This window comes from Sprattus sprattus (assembly GCF_963457725.1).
Source record: "Sprattus sprattus genome assembly, chromosome: 12".
NCBI classification, from domain to species: Eukaryota; Metazoa; Chordata; class Actinopteri; order Clupeiformes; family Clupeidae; genus Sprattus; species Sprattus sprattus.
The window spans coordinates 32,653,208-32,674,400 of NC_137910.1; the positions used below are offsets into that span (position 1 = coordinate 32,653,208).

The 21,193-nt window shown below is 39.5% G+C and overlaps 1 protein-coding gene across 1 annotated transcript in view; it reads right to left on the bottom strand.

The window, feature by feature from the left end:
- The window catches only part of tp53bp2a (tumor protein p53 binding protein, 2a), a 48,812-nt gene that overhangs the window by 19,628 nt on the left and 7,991 nt on the right, over positions 1 to 21,193 (bottom strand). The window contains exons 3-8 of the mRNA XM_080848468.1: positions 20,601 to 20,748; positions 17,641 to 17,754; positions 10,624 to 10,694; positions 7,866 to 7,967; positions 866 to 1,040; positions 16 to 197 (exon numbers count right to left, since the gene is read on the bottom strand). Of these exons, the coding sequence (XP_080704594.1) occupies positions 16 to 197; positions 866 to 1,040; positions 7,866 to 7,967; positions 10,624 to 10,694; positions 17,641 to 17,754; positions 20,601 to 20,748 (792 nt within the window). The remainder of the gene's footprint in view (positions 1 to 15; positions 198 to 865; positions 1,041 to 7,865; positions 7,968 to 10,623; positions 10,695 to 17,640; positions 17,755 to 20,600; positions 20,749 to 21,193) is intronic.

Sequence of the window (21,193 nt, forward strand, 5' to 3'; positions counted from 1 at the left end):
TTCCATTTATTTCACCTGTAATTCTTTGTAAAGGCAGTCCAGTTCAGCCACCAAGCTCTGGTTGTTGTTGAGGGGGTCCATTTTGCCAGTCTTTAGTATCTCTAGCTGTCTGCTCAACTCTTCAACCTTGGACACAGCCACCACCAGCTCACGCTGTTTGTGCTGAAACAGACTATTCATCTGCTCGATCTCCTCCACTGGAATACAGACACAAAGAATTGGACACAGTAGAGTACAATCAGGCAGAGCAAGAGTGACTGAGTGTATCAAATCAACACTGACATATGGTGGGGTGACTATGGGGATGCTTGGCCTACACTGGACTCAGACAAATTCAACCAATTGACTACATCCTGACGAAGTAGTCCCACATCAAAAAAGTACCATACAATTTATGTAGACATGCTATACCCTCTGGTTTGCATCTGTGTGGATGTAATGACCCCCAAAACACACATAAAGATTTCCAAAAACTACTTGAAAACCAAAGAAGACATTGGACTTTCCAGTGATCTGACCTCTACCCCAGTGAACATTTATGTGGACACATGAAGATCCTGTCCAAACCGACCTGGTATATTTAAAAACACATCATTATTTCACTGTTTAGCCCTGCCACACTAAAACAGTGTTTTCCAACACCATAGTTTTCAAAAACCCGCTGAGGTGCCGATCGTTTTGATTTATTCAAAACTTGTTTTGTTTTCTGCATAGCCTTATGATATGTGTTTGTAATGTAGAAAGGTGTGTAGGCCCAAAGGATCTCAAACACTTTTCAAAGATTACATTTCATAATTTGATAAATGTGTCAATGAGACATGTCTAACAGTACAGACTTCCTAGGCGGTACTCTGGCGGTACTCACCCAACTTTCCATTGCTGAGGCGTTTCTGCTCCACCTGTCCCTTGAGGGCCCGCACCTTCTTGAGGCGAGTCTCCTGCCTCTCCACATTCTCCCGCAGTCTCTGCAGCTTCTCCTGCTCCACGGCCTGCTGCTGCTGCCTCTGGTCCTGCTGCTTCAGGTAGCGCAGGCGCTGCTCCTGTTTGGGTGGGGAGGAGACTTAATTAGCAGAGTTGACTTTATCAAATAACCATTGTTATACCTCCCTAGTGTTACAACTATGAAAACTGAAAGCTTGAGTTGTGACATGTTGCAGAGGACCACACCAGTCGCTCCATTGTGTTTGAATCTCCCTCTCTTTGAATATCACTTTTCATTGTACCTTGTGATGTGGAAGGAGATAAATGCTGTTTTAGGGTTAGAAGTTTTACTGTTAGGGTAACAGTTCCATATGTGACACCACTAATTTAATCCCCAAAACATTCTGATCAAACACATTTATTTTTATAGTCTGTACAAGGGGCTTGGTTTTTAATGAACTCATCTGTCATAAACACAACACAGACCCATTCCTGCCTCCCCTGTTTGTGCACATTTTAATTTGGGGGTTATGAAGTATCTAAGCAGATTCCGCCAACAGAATTCCCTCCAGAGGCCTGAGCTGGTGGAAGTGGACTGCACAGAGCACATATTTAACCAGTCCTCCTCTGAAATGACCAGGCCAGACTCTTTCTCCCATTTTAATCTAACCTTATCTGTTCAGTGTTTTCTACTGGATTGAATACTTGAGTATAATCTTGAAACAAGTTTCCTGTTGTCCGTAAATTTATACATGTTAATAAATATGTCAATTAAACTGGCATCACCTGTCTCCTTAGATTTAATCTCCTTATTAAAGTAGGTCCTGGTTTGTAAATACCTAAAGAAATCGAGTTTTTCTAAACCATACTTCTCTGAAATTTTCTGAAAACTATCCAGTTCTCCCTTTGATAAAATTGAACACTAAGAAGTGATGCCAATTCTATGCCAATATTTAAACCTCCCATCGATCCTCGCCGGCATAAAGTCCGGGTCAAAAGAGACCAATCTCAACAGTCTAGACCGTCTTTCAAGTAGTGTTGATTTACATTCCTTAAACCAGATTCTAAGAGGAACGGCAGTCCATTGATTTAAACTTTTAACATGCTGCCCAAACAAAATGTTGCTTCCTAATATGGATTGCAGCGGTATATCTAGCTGTGAAGTTTCCAAGTCTTTCCATTTTGCTATATACATTGGGTTACAGCAACATGCTAGTGGTCTTAATTGTGCCGCCTTGTAGTAGTCTGTCAAACATGGTAATTGTAAGAGCCAAAATGCTGGTCTGTATGTACGTCGTAATGTCTTGTATGTAACACCGGGTGGCGCATGTCCATGACTTGCGTCAGGTATATAGGTAGCACATACAATGTTGCTGGTAGGTGTTTGACCCGGAAGGGCAAAGGGTTTTTGACCGCTTGTGCGCGGCACTCTGTATTGCAATGTGGGAACTGCGATGGAATAATGCTTTACTGGAATAAATTGACCTCCTTTGGATTACAACGACAACATTTGTCCATAGGCGTTTGTTTACCACAGGGCAAAGCAAGTAAGTTTAGCACGCATAACATCCAGCGCGTCGGACAGGCCTTCCCCGGGCTCAGGCACCTCAGTAGTTCAGTATCAGACTGAACTCCTTTAACAGTAACGATCTACCCCCTTTTTCTTTAGGAAGTTGCAGTGTTTTAAATTTAATTCGTGGTCTTCTACCCCCCCCCCCATATGAATCTTGATATCCACTTATCCCATTCATTAAATTGTTGCAGTGGTACTATAACTGGTAGGGATTGAAAAAAAATACAAAAGTCGGGGGAGTACATTCATTTTTATCGTTTCTATTCTATTATGCATATCTAAAGGCAGTTGGGACCACCTGTCATCTGCCTTGATGTTTTTACTTATGGGGCCATAATTGCTATCATATATTTTGAAAATGTCTTTTGGTATTTTAATTCCCAGATACTTAATGACTGATGAGGTCCATTTGAAATTAAATCTATTTAGCATGTCTTTTTGAGGGGAGTAGTTATAACTTAGAGTTTGTGTTTTTTGCACGTTTAATTTGTAATCAGAGTAAGTTCCAAAATCTTTTAGCAGGGACATGAGTCTAGGAATGCGGACCTCTGGTGTTGTAATAAAGAGCAAAACATCATCTGCATATAGACAAATCTTCTGCTCTACGCCTCTAACCATGACTCCTTTTATCACTTCGTCAGCCCTGATTAACTGTGCCAGGGGCTCTATAAATAAAGCAAAGAGGGCGGGACTTAGGGGGCAGCCTTGGCGACAGCCTCTCTCCAAGTTGACAACCTGAGAGAGGTGTCCATTAATCTTTATTCTGGCGTTTGGTGAGGTGTATAGAGTTCTTATGCAGTTAATAAAATCATCCTTGAAGCCAAATCTTCTCAACGCCAAGTACAGATATTTCCAGCGAACCGAATCGAACGCCTTTTCTGCGTCTAAACTAATCACTGTGGTTCCAATATTCCTCTTATTCACATGATCGATAACGTGTAGCACCCTCCTAATGTTATCTTGTGTCTGTCTTTCACGCACAAAGCCAGTTTGGTCTGGGTCCACTAGTTCTTCTATTATATGCTCTAACCTTTTCACTAAAATTGACGTATACAATTTGTAGTCTATATTGAGTACAGAAATTGGCCTATATGCGCTACATTCTTTTCTGTCCTTCCCCTCTTTAGGAATAACCGAAATGATTGCCTCTCTCCATGAACTTGGTGGATCACATTTTTAAAGTGTATAGTTGAAGCAATCAAAAAGCAAAGGCACTATTTCCTTCTTAAAGGCCTTGTACCACGAGGCTGGGAGCCCATCAGTTCCGGGCACTTTCTGAGCTTTTAATCTAGAAATTGCTTTCCCTATTTCCTCCATTGTAATCTCTGCCATCAGGGCTTTATTCTGTTCACCTATAGAGGGTAGATCTAATGACTCCAGAAATGAATGAATTTGCTGAGGGCTGGTTGTATTTGGTTCCTTATATAAGTCTCTATAGTAATTTTCAAAAATATGTTCAATATCCTCTAATTTATGGCATAATTTTTTAGTTACAGGGTCCTTAATTTCATATAGAGCTGTCTGCTTGTTGTTTCCTTAACCTCCATCCCAGAAGCTTCAGGGCCCTTGGTCCATTATCATAATATCTCTGCTTTGCAAATTTGGCTTTTTTCTCTAATTCTTCCTCACATAGTTTGTTTATTTCTTTTCTGACATTTCTTATTTGGTTTAGAATACAAGGTTCCTTACTTTCGATGTGTTCCCTCTCTAAAACTTTAAGATTCTCTTCTAAATCAGACAGCTTTTTATATTTCCTTCTTTCTGTGCGAGGTCAATGCTATACATTTTCCTCTGATCACTGCTTTTGCAGCGTCCCACAGAACACTTGGCGATACTTCTCCATTATTGTTATTGTCCATATAATCTTTAAATTCCTTCTGTACTTGTTCCTTGCAAGTCATGTCATTCAAGATGCTTGTATTAAGTCACCAAAGCATGTTTTTCTTTGTATTATCCAGGTGTACAGTTAAATAAACAGCTGAGTGGTCAAATATGTGTCTGACTCCTATCCTACAATCTTTAAGTCTGTGTCTGTCTGAGTTGTAAGTAAAAAAAATTGTCAATTCTTGAGTATACACCTTGTTGTAGCCGTTTTGGACATTTTTTGTCCGAACTTAAAGTTTGCATTTCCCCTGAGTTAGTTAGGTTGTGTTATGTAATTATACTGTTTCTATGTTTGCCTATTCTATGTTTGCCTATTGTTTCTTAACCTGCATATTAGACTACCATTGTTGAAATTTAGGTTAATTGTTTAATTGTCACCTGGACCGCTGATTAGATGCCACCTGGACGGCTTATGAGTAGCGTCACCTGAATGGCTAGGAGAGAAGAGGACTGGTAGCAAATGTTGGGTCTAGGTGGGTTAAAGATACGTTTTTTTGACCACTTTTCGATAATAGTTTAGCCCTTTTTAGTTTACTGTATTCACAGTTGATTGTTTTATACTACTCGTTTATGTTCACCCTTTTGAAGCCACAATAAATGGATTATTCTTTTAACTGGAAACTACCGAGAGTGCGTAATCCACTACCTGCTGACGACCCACGGCCTTGACAGGATATCGGAATATGGAAAATTAGAAACCATAGAAAGGCCGCCACACACCTTTACTTGCTGAATAGAATGTGAATTGTTTTTCTTTTGGGTGGAAATCCCTCCATACATGGATCAGTCCTAGCTCCATTAGCATTTTTTTTGTTATCCTGGCACTAGGAGTTAGTCTCTTAAATGTATTAGAGGAGTCATGTTTAGGTTGTAGCTGAATGTTCCAATCTCCTCCACATATTAAAACACCAGAGGCCTCAGAAGCTATCAAATCAAAGATTTCCCTGATAAAAGAATGGTCCTGCCCTGATGGATTATACACATTGACTAGTGTTACTTCTTTCTGGTCAAGATATCCTTTAACAAAGACATATCGACCCTCATTGTCACAGAATTTAGAGACCAGTTGGAAATTCACTCTGTTAGAAATTAGTATCGCCACTCCTCTCCTTTTCCCTTTCTAATAAGACGAGTGAAAAGTATTTTAAAAACCTAGTTTTTTTAACTTTTCATGTTCCATGTCGTTAAGATGGGCCTCCTGCCAAAACATTACATGCAGCTTTTCCTTTTTCATCTTTGCAATTACCTTACCCCTCTTAATTGGATTGTATAAACCATTTACATTTAGGGTAATCACCCTATATTCCTGACATTGCATTTAAACCCGCAGTTAAAAAAAAAGAGTTATGAACCTTTGGTGACCAACCATGAACATTTCGTGAACCATAACATGAACTCCACAAGTGAACACAAGACAAAACAAACAAACATAAACTCAGGTTGACCTCCACTTTGAAGTAGAGAACCACTTCTTTTTTTGGGGGGGGGAGTAGTCTAGTTAGTCCCCAGGGCCCCCCTACAGTGCAACCTATAGTACCCCTAACTAGTGGGTGTATTTTGTGCACTTTGTGTCTTGAACCAGAACCCTTACCCAGAATCAGTCTACTATATTCACTCTATGGGCTAAGGGCAAGCCAATGTAATTAAAAGGAAAATAATAAAATTATCTTACGTTCAGTATGAAAAAAAATATATAATAATTAATAATAATAATAATAATAATAATTCCTCTTAGTAGGGTGGACGAACTTGAAGTCGAAGCAACAGAATTTCACGCTAACATAACAAGGGAATACAGTTTCAATCTTAAAAGCAAATTACGTTAATAAGTGTCCTTGACTGGGCAATAATTTCGCTTACTCTAATCCTTGTCGTTTAATCAAAGTAATCGTGTGCCAGTCCGTTACCTCCCGAACCCCCTGACTCTCTATCATGGCCGTCGAAAACCTTGCAGCTTCTCCTTAATCCGCTCAACGGGTCTGTCGGCTGGGTGCAGCTCGCTGCCATGTCCTCCCCATCCTCTCCGGCAGCGCAACCCCACCAGCCAGAAGAAGTCGAAGAAGACTCGTAGCTTGGCTGGCGGTGGTGTTTGAAATCGTATTCCTTTTTCACGCAGAATTCTCCTTATTTGAGCGTACTCCTTCCTCTTTGCCAAAGTTTCAGAGGGATAGTCGTGGTCGAAGTAGATCCTCCTGTCGTTGTGGTAGATCTCCTTCTTCTTCCATGCAGAGTGTAGTACCAGTTCTTTAGTTTTAAACTCCTGGAAGTATGCAATCACTGACCTGGGCTGCGCATCATTAGGTGGCCGGGGGCCGAGCGCTCTATGGCATCGCTGTATATCAAGTTCAGTTTCGGCAAGGGGCTCCAACTCTTTTAAATAAAAAATTATCAATAAACTGTTGAATATTGTTTCCCTCAGCCCCCTCTGGGATGCCATAAATGCAAAGATTGTTCCGCCTCGAGCGTGCTTCCATGTCCGTAAGCTTCATCTGTAAACGTTCCTGAGTTTGTAGGGAGCTACTCAGCGCCTCCTTGAAGTCAGCATTCCACTCTTCCAGGTCGGATATGCGCGTCTCTGCTTCACTCACCCTGTCAGTTGTAGCTTTGAGGTCGGTTACCACTTCGCCCAGCTTCTGTTTAATTTCCTCTCGTACAACAGTTAGCTCCTTTTTCAAATCTTCTCTTATTCTGGTTTGAAAGTTGCCCAATTCGGACTTCATCTCCCTGGCCATATTTCGTATGTCTTCCCGTATAGCGGAGATGTTACCATCCATGTCCACCGTAACAGTATTTTGGGCGCGTCCGCCAGGGCCTTCTTGACGTTCGTCCATGCTGGCTCCTTCAGTCGCTGTTTTATCATTTTTGTCCACTTTCCCTTGCGGCTTGCCCTTGGTTTTCTTGTGTTTTTCCCCTTCATTCATTATTGAGCACAAATTTTAAGTCAAACGTATTTAAATTGGGGAATAAACTAAAAAGTTTTGTTTATGCGACCGTTCGCTTCAGTGTCATCGCTGGAACTCCCCAAAGAAATGCTGCTTGTGAACAAAACTACTATTGCCCCGGTCATGAATGAGGAAGAATTATGACTTCATGGCATGGTTATATCTACAATTTGAATATGAAATATTTTTTGTCATTGCTGTCCTTTTAGCTATAGCTAAATAGAGTTTTGTTTTCCCTTTTTATGGCATTGCTGTCAGTGGATGTAAGCTTTAAGTTAAGTGTATTGGATGATGATGCTAAACTAAATGCCGCTGTCAGGAGCTATTCCTTTTACTTACCAATGGCCATTGTAAAAACTACATTTTGTGATTCAGCTTGTTTGGCAATCGTCTGGAAATAAATCAATTCAATAACTTTTCGGCCACCTTTTTAATCATCCCTCCAAAATCCTAATATTTTTCCCCCCAATCGTTCTCTTTTTATTTTCCTTTCATCGGTGTCTTTTTCTTCTGGGTTGTCTCCATTCTCTCTTTTACCAAAGTACCTTGGAGGCCAGGAGTTGCTGTTGGGCATCAATCTGCTGCTGTTGTCTGGCTGCCATCTCTTGCAGCTCCGCAAGGGTCATGTCCATGCGTGGAGCAGATACCTGTACATGGGGGTAAATAAATAATCAAGAAATCAATGGCTCCTACCAAGTCCATAATGCATTTCTGTATTTTAGAGAAGGAACAGATATTTAGATTTGTTTGAAGAATGTCATTAGTGATATCAATTACAAACGACAGACTGAATTGTGTTCAGAGCCTGGCTGATACGGATTCATCAAAAGCATAGTGTACAGGCTTAATGCGAGTAGGCCAAAGTTCAAGCAGGCCTGTGAGGAAGTACAGTACCTTGCATAAGTATTCACCCCCTTGGATGTTTTACCCTTTTATGGCTTTTATAAATCAGTCATGGTCAATATAAGTTGGCTTTTTGGACAAAAAAAATCACAAAATAGCTCTCTTTAATGTCAAAGTGAAAACATATTTCTACACAGTTCCGAAATTAAATAAAAATATGTAATGAAAATAAGTGATTGCATAAGTATTCACCCCCTTTATATAAACTGACCTAATTCAACAGAGGTCCAGCCAATTGGTGCTAGAAGTCTCACAATTAGTGAAATGGGGATCAGTGTGCAGTGAATGAGTCTCATGTGATTGTAGTATAACGACACCTGTGTCTGGAAGGTCCATTCACTTGTCAGTATTCAGTAATCAGTATTCCTGGCTACTGTTACACCATGAAGACCACAGATCACCCTAAGAAACTCAGAGAAAAGGTTATTGAAAAGTACAGGTCAGGGGAAGGATACAAAAAAATGTCCAAGGCACTAAACATCCCCTGAAATTCTGTTCAATCCATCATCAAGAAATGGAAGGAATATGGCACATGTGTAAATCTGCCTAGATCAGGCCGTCTTTACAAACTGAGTGACCATGCAAGAAGGAGACTAGTAAGAGAGGCCACCAAGACACCTATGACTACTCTGAAGAAGTTTTAAGCTTCAGCAGCTGGTATGGGAGAGACTCTGCATACCACCACTGTTGCCTTGGTTCTTCACCAATCAAAGCTTCATGGAAGAGAGCCACTGTTGAAAAAATGCTCCACTTTGGTCTCATCAAACCACAGAACTTTCTTCCACTTGACCATGGAGACTCCCGCATGCCTTTTGGCGAACTGTAGTCGATCCTTTTTTTCAACAGTGGCTCTATTCCATAAAGCTTTGATTGGTGAAGAACCAAGGCAACAGTGGTGGTATGCAGAGTTTCTCCAATCTCAACTGCTGAAGCTTGAAACTTCTTCAGAGTAGACATAGGTCTATTGGTGGCCTCTCTTACTAGTCTCCTTCTTGCACGGCCCCTCAGTTTGTGAGGACGGCCTGATCTAGGCAGATTTACACATGTGCCACAATCCATCCATTTCTTGATGATAGATTTAACATAATTCCAGGGGATGTTTAGTGCCTTAGACATTTTTTTGTATCCTTCCCCTGACTTATACTTTTCAACAACCTTTTCTCTGAGTTGCTTAGAGTGATTTTGGGTCTTAATGGTTTAACATTAGCCAGTAATACTGATTACTGAATACTGACCAGTGAATGGACCTTCCAGACACAGGTGTCGTTATACTACAATCACTTGAGACACATTCACTGCACACTGATCCCCATTTCACTAATTGTGAGACTTCTAGCACCAATTGGCTGGACCTCTGTTGAATTAGGTCAGTCTATATAAAGGGGGTGAATACTTATACAATCACTTATTTTCATTACATATTTGTATTTAATTTACATAACTGTGTAGAAATATGTTTTCACTTTGAAGTTAAAGAGGGCTTTTTTGAGATTTTTTTTGTCCAAAAAGCCAACTTATATTGACTATGACTGATATATAAAAGCAATAAAAGGGTAAAACATCCAAGGGGGTGAGTACTTATGCAAGGCACTATAAAACAATAGAACCCAAAAATACTACTCTACAACACAGCACACTGCAATGGGGAGTTCCGTTTAACCGTGTTGAAATTTCATTAATTACATGTTAAAGAGTTCTATAAATGCATCAACAAAAGTGGACATGCGATTCCTTGACGTCCTTAGGGACCTTTAATCTAAAGCACCATTACACCACCAAACAAGCAGATAAGTATGATCATCTTGAAAGTGAGTAGAGGAAGAGAAAAGCTTCACAAGTTTAGAGAGTTCCCTCCTTTCAACAGAATTTTTTTCAAAGAACCAGAAAAGAATGTGATGCAGCCGCTGGCACTAAGTTATAGTGAAGCAATAGCAGAAGTCTGAAAGTGAGGGACAGTTTCTGAGCGACTGTAACTGTTGTGCTGCAGGTTGCCTATATCGTCTGCCCAGAGAAGGCATCTCTATTAAGAAATGTCATTCTCACAGAAAATACAGTGAAGGAATTACATTTTTCTGATTTGATGAAAGCACTGTCATAGGCCAAATGCACAGCTAGCTAACTTAATATTATCAGGGGTAGTGATGACCATTTAGAGATGACAGAAGAAATGCAGAAAATAATATTTCCTCATCCCCTATTGCACTGGCCCCCTTCTAAGAAGACCACCTGGCAAGTGGCCTGAAAGTAATTTGAGTTTGAGACCCCTAGGAGAGAAGAACTAACTTATACTTATAAATTAGCTGATAATCAGTTTACAATCAAATGCTTACATGGCTTAAATACTACTAAATCAAGGCAACTTTGACATAAAAAACTAAAATGTTCTGGTTGATAACTCACCCCATTCTCCATCCTTCTCTCCGATGGACCCTTCACTCCATTCTTCTTGTTTTCTGAGCCTCTGGAACCACCTACAAGAGAAGAGTTAGAGTTCTAACTAGATACCCAACAGCACCAAACACCCTCAACAATTGGATCGAGAACCATGAAACAGGCACCCTTGCTGGAATAGGCAAAAATGAAACACGGAAATGTAATATATGCATGATAGAGAGAAGACGAGCTCTATATCCAATTATGAAGGAATACAAAGCGCAAAATGCCAAAGTGCGGTTAGTCGTGGATCGATTGTATATCAACAACGCATTATACAGAGACTCGAAAGTCATGACATGGTTGTGAGTACATCCCCACCTTTTGTTGTTACTCTAGAAAGGTAAGTCAATCATGTTTCAAATGTATTTCTTATATGGACAGACTGCGTAAGACTTTGTTATCGGGCCGACTTTGTGTTGAAGTATGTTACGTCTGTCTATCCACTGTGCATTGTAACGCGTTTTTTCTTCCTCTTAGATAGACATTAGAACATGGTGCAGCGTTAAAAGCGCTGATTTTCTCGCTTTGTTAGACTTTTTGTTTGTTTGTTTGAGCGTTTGTTGCTGCTGTTGTTGTGTGTTTTGTGGAACTTTCTTTTTTCTTTGGCCTGAATGGGTGGAGCTATTTGCATTTGGGTCTGTCGCTCCTATGGTTTGGTGTACATTGGCTCAAGTGCCACTAGTAAAGTGACAATGCCTACTGTTAGGGGAAGGGAGGAATTATCAGGGAGGAAGAGGGGAGAAGATGCCAAATTAAAAAGGTGTAAATTTTGGTTGTTGTATTATACTTCCCATCTCAAATAATGTCAGCCATGATGGAAAAAATAACACGTCCTAAACAACCCTTTAACAACAGATATGGGATCTGAAGATATACAGATTGCAAGCTATAATTGTAATGGTTTAGCTGAAAAGAAAAAGAGAAATCAAATATTTACATGGCTAAAAGAGAAGCAATACTCTATTGTCTGCTTGCAAGAGACACACTCTGTGCTTGCAGATGAAACACTCTGGAGAGAAGAGTGGGGCGGGTCCATTTACTTTTCACATGGATTGAAGAACAGCAGAGGTGTAATGATTCTGCTAAAAAGGCAGTTGGATATATCAATACAAAACGTGGAGACACATGTAGATGGAAGATGGATCATTTTACAGATAACTTGTGAAGATACAAATATTTGTTTGATTAACCTTTATGGGCCAAATACTGATGATCCAATCTTTTTTGAGGAGATTAATAAAATCATTAGCAGATCTAATCTCAAAGGTGATTGCTACATAGTGTGTGGAGATTTTAAATGTTGTTCAGAATAGTGACATAGACCGAAAAAACAGTAGCATAAATTATCACACACAAGCACATAAAGCAATAAGGCTGATAATGGATGAGAAAGAATTGACTGATATTTGGAGATTGAAACATCCTAAGTTGAAGCGGTATACATGGCGTAGGCAAAATCAAGCCAGTAGAATTGATTATTTTCTTATTGATCTCTAAAGTTAAACGTGTTGCAATAGAAGATAAAATGAGATCAGACCACCAGCTTATCTCTTTGCATCTACAATTGACAGAATACCCTAGAGGTCCTGGATATTGGAAATTTAACCAAAAACTCTTGGAGGACAAGATCTTTTTGGAAAAAACTAAAACATTCATTGGTGATTTTTTTTCTAACAACACTGGTTCGGCAAATCCACTTGTAGTTTGGGATGCATTTAAATGCTCTTTTAGGGGCCATGCAATAAAGCTTGCCTCACTAAAACAAAAAAAAACAAAGATGATGGAACAGAATATTAAAAAGGAAATTGACTCGTTGACCCTACAGGTGGACGGGACAGAATCCTCTCTGGAGGTGTTAAGTAAACTTGAACAAAAACAAAAAGAATATGAGAACATTATAAATGAAAGGTCAGATATCTCATATTACAGGAAAAAAGCTAAATGGATGGAAAAAGGAGAAAAATGCAACAAATTGTTTTTAGATCTTCAACAAAGAAATGTTTCAAAGAAAAATATACAGAAGCTTATCAACAGTGACTCAACTACACTTACTACACCGATTGACATTCTAAATGAAATGGAAAAATATTTTGTAGAGCTGTTTTCAATTAATCCGGAGGTACAGCATGACCAAATAGCTGAAAAATCCTTTTTCCCACCAAAAAATATTAAATTATCACCTGAACAAAAACAGTCATGTGAAGGTCTTCTCACAAAGAATGAGCTCCATCAAGCCATCATGTCCTTTAAAAAAGGCAAAACACCTGGGCTTGATGGGATACCAATTGAGATATATCAGACATTTTATGATCAGATCGAAGAACCACTTCTGGAATGCTTTAATTTTTCCTACGAAAGAGGCATGCTCTCAGGTACCCAACGAGAGAGTGTGATTAATTTGCTCTTAAAGCAAGAAGCAAATGGCCACTATAAAGATCCAGTCCACCTTAAGAATTGGAGGCCTCTTACACTGCAAAATTATGATGCCAAAATATTAGCTAAATGTATTGCCACTCGTATAAAAAATGTAGTTTCATATCTAATACACCAAGATCAAACAGGTTTCATACAGGGACGCAATGTTTCAAATAACATTAGACAGATCTTAGAGATAATAGAACACTATGATAACGCAAATAAACCAGGATTACTGTTTATAGCAGACTTCGAAAAAGCCTTCGACAAGATTTATTGGGAATTTATCTACAAATGCTTGAATTACTTTAATTTTGGTCATTCATTAATAACATGGATCAAAGTAATGTACAATGATTCTGCCACTAAAGTAATAAACAATGGACATTTATCAAAACCCTTTTCCCTCTCTAGAGGGGTGAAACAGGGCTGCCCCCTATCACCTTATTTGTTTATTATTGCAATAGAGATATTAGGAAATAAAATAAGATCAAATGGAAGTATAAAAGGCCTGAAACTGGGAGGATTAAATACCAAAATCTCCATGTATGCAGACGATACAACTTTTATGATAAATCCTGATAATGGGTCATTACAAAACCTCATTGAAGATTTAAATACATTTTCTAAATTATCTGGTTTAAAACCTAACTTTGACAAATGTAATATAATGCGATTAGGCTCCTTAAAAAAAAACACCTTTGCCCTACCGTGTGAAATGCCAATTACCTGGACAGATGGCCCAGTTCATATACTTGGTATCCATCTACCAGAAGAGTCGAGTGATATTTCAACGTTGAACTTTAATATTAAACTTAATAGGTTCTCAAAAATAGTGCAGCCTTGGCAAGGAAATAAATTGACTATATATGGAAAAACAATATTGATAAATACTTTGATTGTGTCTCAGTTCACATACTTAATGCTAGCATTGCCAACCCCAGAAGAAGCTTTCTTTAAGGAATATGAGCAGAAAATATTTAAATTTATATGGAATGGGAAAAAAGATAAAATTAAACGTGCGTATTTATATAATGACTATGAAATGGGGGGAACTAAGTTAATAAATATACGGGCGCTAAATGTATCATTGAAGGCCTCACTCATACCCAAATTATATTTTAACAAGGATTGGTTTTCAACCAAATTGCTGGAGAACGTACATCCTATGTTTAAGAAAGGTTTTTTTCCGTTTCTTCAAATACACCACGACAAATATTTTTTAATTAAAGAGATAATCATCAAATTGTCTACTTTTCTGTCAGAAGCACTGATGAGCTGGTTACAATTCCAGTACCACCCACCAGATAACACAGATCAGTTCCTACAACAAACATTATGGCTAAATTCTAGCATAGTATGTGGAAGGAAAACCTTTTTCTTTAAAGCAATGTTTGATAAAGGACTCATATTTGTTAAAGACATTGTAAAGGAAGGGAAATATATGGCATACACTCAAATAAAACAAACATTTGGTGAAGTCTGCACAGTACATCAATATAATCAACTAATTGGATCCCTGCCCCAGACATGGAAAAAAGGCATGCAGACGGCAGCCGGATCATATTTAGTGTGTAGACCTCACATGAGAATGCCTAAATGGCTCACAAGAGTGAAACTTAACAAAGACATGTATAATTTTTATTTGAAAACAAAAAAGTTGGTGGAAATACCATACAAAATTCTCACGAGCTGGGAAAACATTATTGATGTTCCCATACCATGGAAACAAGTATTTCTAAACATTTATAAAACAACAATCGATGTTAAACTGAGATATTTTCAATACAAAATGATATTTAAATTTATAGAAACAAATAGAATGTTATATATATGGGGAAAAGAAGCTACACCAAAATGTCGCCTCTGTCAAGAGGAAGAGGAGACAACAGAACATCTATTCTGGTACTGCGTCAAAACTGCTCATCTGTGGTTAAAAGTTGGGAAATGGCTAAGGGCTGGCGGAATCACCTGGAAATGTGATTTGTTTTCTGTATTGTTTGGCAGTCTGTCAGAAACAGCTGATTCACTGCAAAACATAATAACTCTCCTTGGAAAATCCTTCATTATTAAGTAAAATATCAATAACATAAACTGTTTAGTGAGATTTAAAAACCAGGTCAAACTATACTGTAAAATTGAATGTTTAATGGCACATGAAACCAATGAGTTAAAGTATGCAGACAGATGGGGTAGGTTAAAAGAATTAGAAGGATGGAATGAATAAATATTTAACCAAAACAAACGTTAGAAGTAAATAGGTACTTTTCCTTCTCTTGGGGTGGTTGAGGGAGGGTTTTGGGAGGGGATCTATGGAGGCCTTTATTTATTTTATTTATTTGTATATATTTTCTTCTTTATTTATATATATAATTTAATGTATTATTATATTATTTTATGTTTAATAATGTGATATACAGTATTACCCTTTTCTTTTCTTATCTGTTTTGCCCTTCTTAAGTTGTATTCATTCTGGTGTACTGTCCTTAAGAGTGAAAGGAAAAGAAAAGACTACATAAAGAAGTAAATAAAGAAGTCCTCCTTAGAGGGGGGGGGGGTGGTGGTGGGAGAAAAAAAAATATATATATATATGCATGATATAATAAATATTCTAAAGTTTGTCCAGCTATGGTGATTATGCAACAACCTACAGTTCCACTTGAAAGTATGTGAACCCCTTGAGCACTTAAGAGTTTTCTGTTGTTTTACCATGATTTTTCATTTTTTTCATCACCAATTTTCCATAGATGAAATGTCAGGTTTATGTTTATCATTTGCATGTACTTGTTTAGAGGGAATTGTTTGAGTAGCCAAAAAACTACATGAAACATGGAATTAGTGTATTTTCAAAAGTAAGTGAACCCCCAGCTGCATTGGTAAAGTCAAGTAGGTAACAGATTCGGTGAAACACATTTGGGTGCTTAATTAGTCAATTAAGCAAACCAATCAAATGAGACATCCTTAGGAAAAGGTTTGGGCAACACAGATTAATAGAGAGGAAACCAACCAAACTACTGTAGTGCCAAGGTGTACCTACACAGATCAACAATACCAAGAGGAAAGGAGATATCCGAGGACATCAGGAAGAAGGTACTGACAGCCCATCAGTCTCGGGAAAGCTATAAGACCATCTCCAGAAGGTTCCAGGTCCATCCATCCACTGTAAGACAAATAATGTACAAATGGAGGGCATTCAACATGACCACAACTCTGCCTAGAAGTGGACGCCCATCAAGACTATCACCAAAAAGCACCAGAGGATTAATAAATCAGGTGAAAGCAAACCCACAGATCACCTCTAAAGAGTTGCGGACCTCTATGGCAGCATGGGGTAAATGTACATGGGTCTACAATCCGACGAAAATTGAATAGACATGACATTCATGACCGGGTTGCTAGAAGGAAGCCTCTGCTCTCAAGAAAGAACAAAACTGCCCGTTTCAACTTTGCCAGAGAGCACTTGGATAAACCAAAGGCCGTCTGGAAGTCCCTTCTTTGGACAGATGAGTCTGAGATAGAATTATTTGATCACGATCAAAACCAACAATTTTCGTCTGATTGTAGACCCATGTAAATTTACCCCAGATGCTGCCAGGGAGGTCTGAAACTCTTTAGAGGTGATGTGTGGGTTGACTTTTACCTGATTTATTCTTCTTCTGGTACTTCTTGGTGATGGTCTTGATGGGCGTCCACTTCTAGGCAGAGATGCGGTCATGTTGAATGCCCTCCATTTCTAAATTATTTGTCTTGGATGGATGGATGGAGCTGGAATCTTTTGGAGATGGTCTTTCTAGCTTTCCCAAGACTGATGGGCTGTCAGTACCTTCTTCCTGATGTTCTCGGATATCTCCTTTTCTCTCGGCAATGTTGATCTGTGTGGGTACACCTTGGCACTACAGTAGTTTGGTTGGTTTCCTCTCTCTTTTAATCTGTGTTGCCCAACCCTTTTCCTAAGGATACCTCAGTTGATTGGTTTGCTTAATTGACTAATTGAGCACCCAAATATGTTTCACCGAATCAGTTACCTGCTTGACTTTACCAAAGCAGCTGGGGGTTCACTTACTTTTGAAAATACACTAATTCCATGTTTCATGTAGTTTTTTTGGCTACTCAAACAATTCCCTCTAAACAAGTACATGCAAATGATAAACATAAACCTGACATTTCATCTATGGAAAATTGGTTCTGAAAAAAATGAAAAATCATGGTAAAACAACAGAAAACTCTTAAGTGCTCAAAGGGTTCACATACTTTCAAGTGGCACTGTATATGCTACAGGTTGCTAATGCTTTGTTATTGGTCATCCGCATACTGACGAGGAGTCAAAATACACACGCAACTAACATTTCTTTGAGACTGGGGGCAGGGAGCAGTCTAAATCAGAACTTAACAGTTAGGCAACAGGAGGATGGTGTCTGGATAACAGTGACACAGTTTTGTGCTTTTGAACACCATCCCATTTAAGGCACTAACTACCTTCCTAAATACCCAACCTCACCGTCACCTTGTGGGAAAGGCCTAGAAAATAAGGAGTGTCCGTCCCACAGAAACCCATGCAGCACTGACCTGACTCGTGACTCGGTGCTCGGTCATGGCGCAGGAGGAAGCGCACCTCCGCTCTCTGGTGCCCCCAACGCTGCAGAAGCTCCAGCATCCTCTCCCCATCACCCACTGGACGCTCTAGTCATCACAGTCACAGTGGAATCATTCAACATGTCAGTCTTATCCTCTCCCCATCACCCACTGGACGCTCTAGTCATCACAGTCACAGTGGAATCATTCAACATGTCAGTCTTATCCTCTCCCCATCACCCACTGGACGCTCTAGTCATCACAGTCACAGAGGAATCATTCAACATGTCAGTCTTATCCTCTCCCCATCACCCACTGGACGCTCTAGTCATCACAGTCACAGTGGAATCATTCAACATGTCAGTCTTATCCTCTCCCCATCACCCACTGGACGCTCTAGTCATCACAGTCACAGTGGAATCATTCAACATGTCAGTCTTATCCTCTCCCCATCACCCACTGGACGCTCTAGTCATCACAGTCACAGTGGAATCATTCAACATGTCAGTCTTATCCTCTCTCCATCACCCACTGGACGCTCTAGTCATCACAGTCACAGTGGAATCATTCAACATGTCAGTCTTATCCTCTCCCCATCACCCACTGGACGCTCTAGTCATCACAGTCACAGTGGAATCATTCAACATGTCAGTCTTATCCTCTCCCCATCACCCATTGGACGCTCTAGTCATCACAGTCACAGTGGAATCATTCAACATGTCAGTCTTATCCTCTCCCCATCACCCACTGGACGCTCTAGTCATCACAGTCACAGTGGAATCATTCAACATGTCAGTCTTATCCTCTCCCCATCACCCACTGGACGCTCTAGTCATCACAGTCTAGGGCCAATGGTTTTCCGCAATAACGGAAAACGGACAGAATTCGCGGAATGGACCATTTGAAACGGAATGGACCATTTGAAACGGAATTGCAACATTTCAAAAGGAAACATAATTTTGTGCATGAAAATCACCCAAAACCCCCTGTATTTTACCCTGTAACAACGATCGCAACGATGATCGAACATAAATTGAAGAACAAAAGCAGTCAGGAAATTTCACGTCTGCGCTGAACTCTGCTCCGGCCACGCACCCCTTTTCAACGGTTGTAGGGCCAATAGTTTTCCGCGAAAACGGAAAACGGACGGAATACGCGGAATCGACCATCTGAAACGGAATGGACCATTGAAAACGGAATTGCAACTTTTCAAACGGAATCATAATTTTGTGCATCAAAATCGCCCAAAACCCCCTGTATTTTACCCTGTCGGACTGAATTTCTTTCATATAAACACAACAACGATTGCAACAATGAACAAGCATTAATTGAAGAACAAAAGCAGACAGAAAATGTCACGTCTGCGCTGAACTCTGCTCCGGCCACACCCCCCTTTTCAACGGTTGTCACGTTCATTTGCTCATCTTCCCAATCGCATTCAAAACAAAAAATGTTAAGTCTTCTGTTCTGTTGATGGCTGGCAAACAACAATCTAAGAAGGGCACGTATTATTCACTGAGTTACCAAAGCAGTCTTCTTTATGGGGACTAATTAGCACTGCACTGAATTACATTAACATGAGTTATTGCCACACAATAACAATTACACAACTAATATGACTAGATACATATAATAGTGGACATTACACTAGGCAACATGGATCTCATTCATATCTCATCCAGTCGAAATCTTAATAGGATTGAACCCATCTTTATTAAAGCGTATCAACATAAGAACAGAACATAGCCTAGCTAAATCTCCGCTTAGCATGCTAACCACTACTAATAGCACTAGCAGGTAGCCCAAAATGTGGTATTTAATACACGATTTATCACAGTAGCAACTTCATGAAAACCCTTACTTTCATTAGGTATGCACATAATGCCTCACATACAGGTCGAACAATGATGATTTAAGCATTGGAAATGTATAAGGCACAGTACGGTCAACTACTTGGCCACTAAATTAGCGACAAACTGAACCAGTCACTGAGAGCTGCACCCACATAGACAGCGTTGCTAGGCAACATTACTATCAACAGAGAGTATTTCATACAGTTAACGTGCAGAAAGGCATTTTACGGCTGTTTTTTTTTTTTTTGACGCGGAAAACACGGAATCACCCAAACTGACAAGGAATTTGCTTTTTTTGACGCGGAAAACTAAAAATGTTAAGTCTTCTGTTCAGTCGATGGCTGGCAAACAACAATCTAAGAAGGGCACGTATTATTCACTCATTTTAAGCCATCAATCTTACCTCAGGGTGAACAAAAAAAAAAATTTAAACGGAAAACTATTGGCCCTAACAGTCACAGTAGAATCATTCAACACTTCAGTCAGTCTTATCCTCTCCCAATCACCCACTGGCAGTCTAGTCATCACAGTCACAGTGCAACACTTCAGTCAGTCTTATCCTCCTTTAAATTCACACAACCACCATCAAACTTCACTACAAACACACAAACCCTTCAAATTGAATACAACCACACAATCAAGTTTACAACAGAAACAACAACAGACCCAAAGTTAAAACCACATCAACATTAGTATCTGAAACCATGCTCAACAGCGATGACCTATTCCCTAACATTAATTCATAGGTAAAATGCGATATCCTTTTGCCCAGCTTAAAACTTTAAACAAATGTGTTTCAATGTTGGTGGACACTTTCAAATGCAAAGAAAAAAAACAACTTCTGAGGGACAGAATACAGTACCATCCTGTCAAACGACTTCAACAACCCCACACGGTCAAATATGCATCAAACATTCTTTTGATATGTAGTCATCAGGGCAAGAACAAAGACTCTTTTAAACTCAGTTTCCGGTGGCAAACATAACAAGACACGTGTAAAACCAAGACAAGACACATGTTCAAATATAGAGCAATACAGATCTTAAAACGGACTGTCTGGAAATCCTGAGTGTCATGCAATTCCCAATGACCCAAATGTACCTGATCCACGCCACATCTCTGCAAGGTGACAGTCCATCTCTCCAGGCTCTTTGCAGAGCTCCACCACATCACGGCACACAGTGTCAGGAGTGATGGGTACTTCTGTGAAATGTTGGTCATTGTTGCTGAGGTACACAGTCAAAAACATCTGTGGGGAGAGGTAAAACACATCTCAATTGGCTATACCATCAGTGTATCTACACTAAAAATCGAATGATTCCAAATAATTATCTAGGTGCAAGTGCTGCCACTCAGTGAGGGTGACTGAGATGTTGACAGCTCAACCATGTGCAGCCCTGTGTAATGACATAACTGAGATAACACACATATGCCTAGGCAACCAGAATGACCTCTTCAAGGGTTAGCCCAAAATTGATGATGTGTTTATGATAACATGACTGCTGCCACTTTTGTATATTGGGCAAGCCAAAGTTGACACACTGCCTCTTCATGCATCTCATGCATTTAAAAACATTTGAAACCTTGTTCAGTCAAAGTCTCTGATAGGATCACCACCTTATTGTCAACAAATAGATTCAATGATGCCCTTATTGAAGTCAGGGTTTTTGTTGAAGCTCAAACTTCAAGTAATG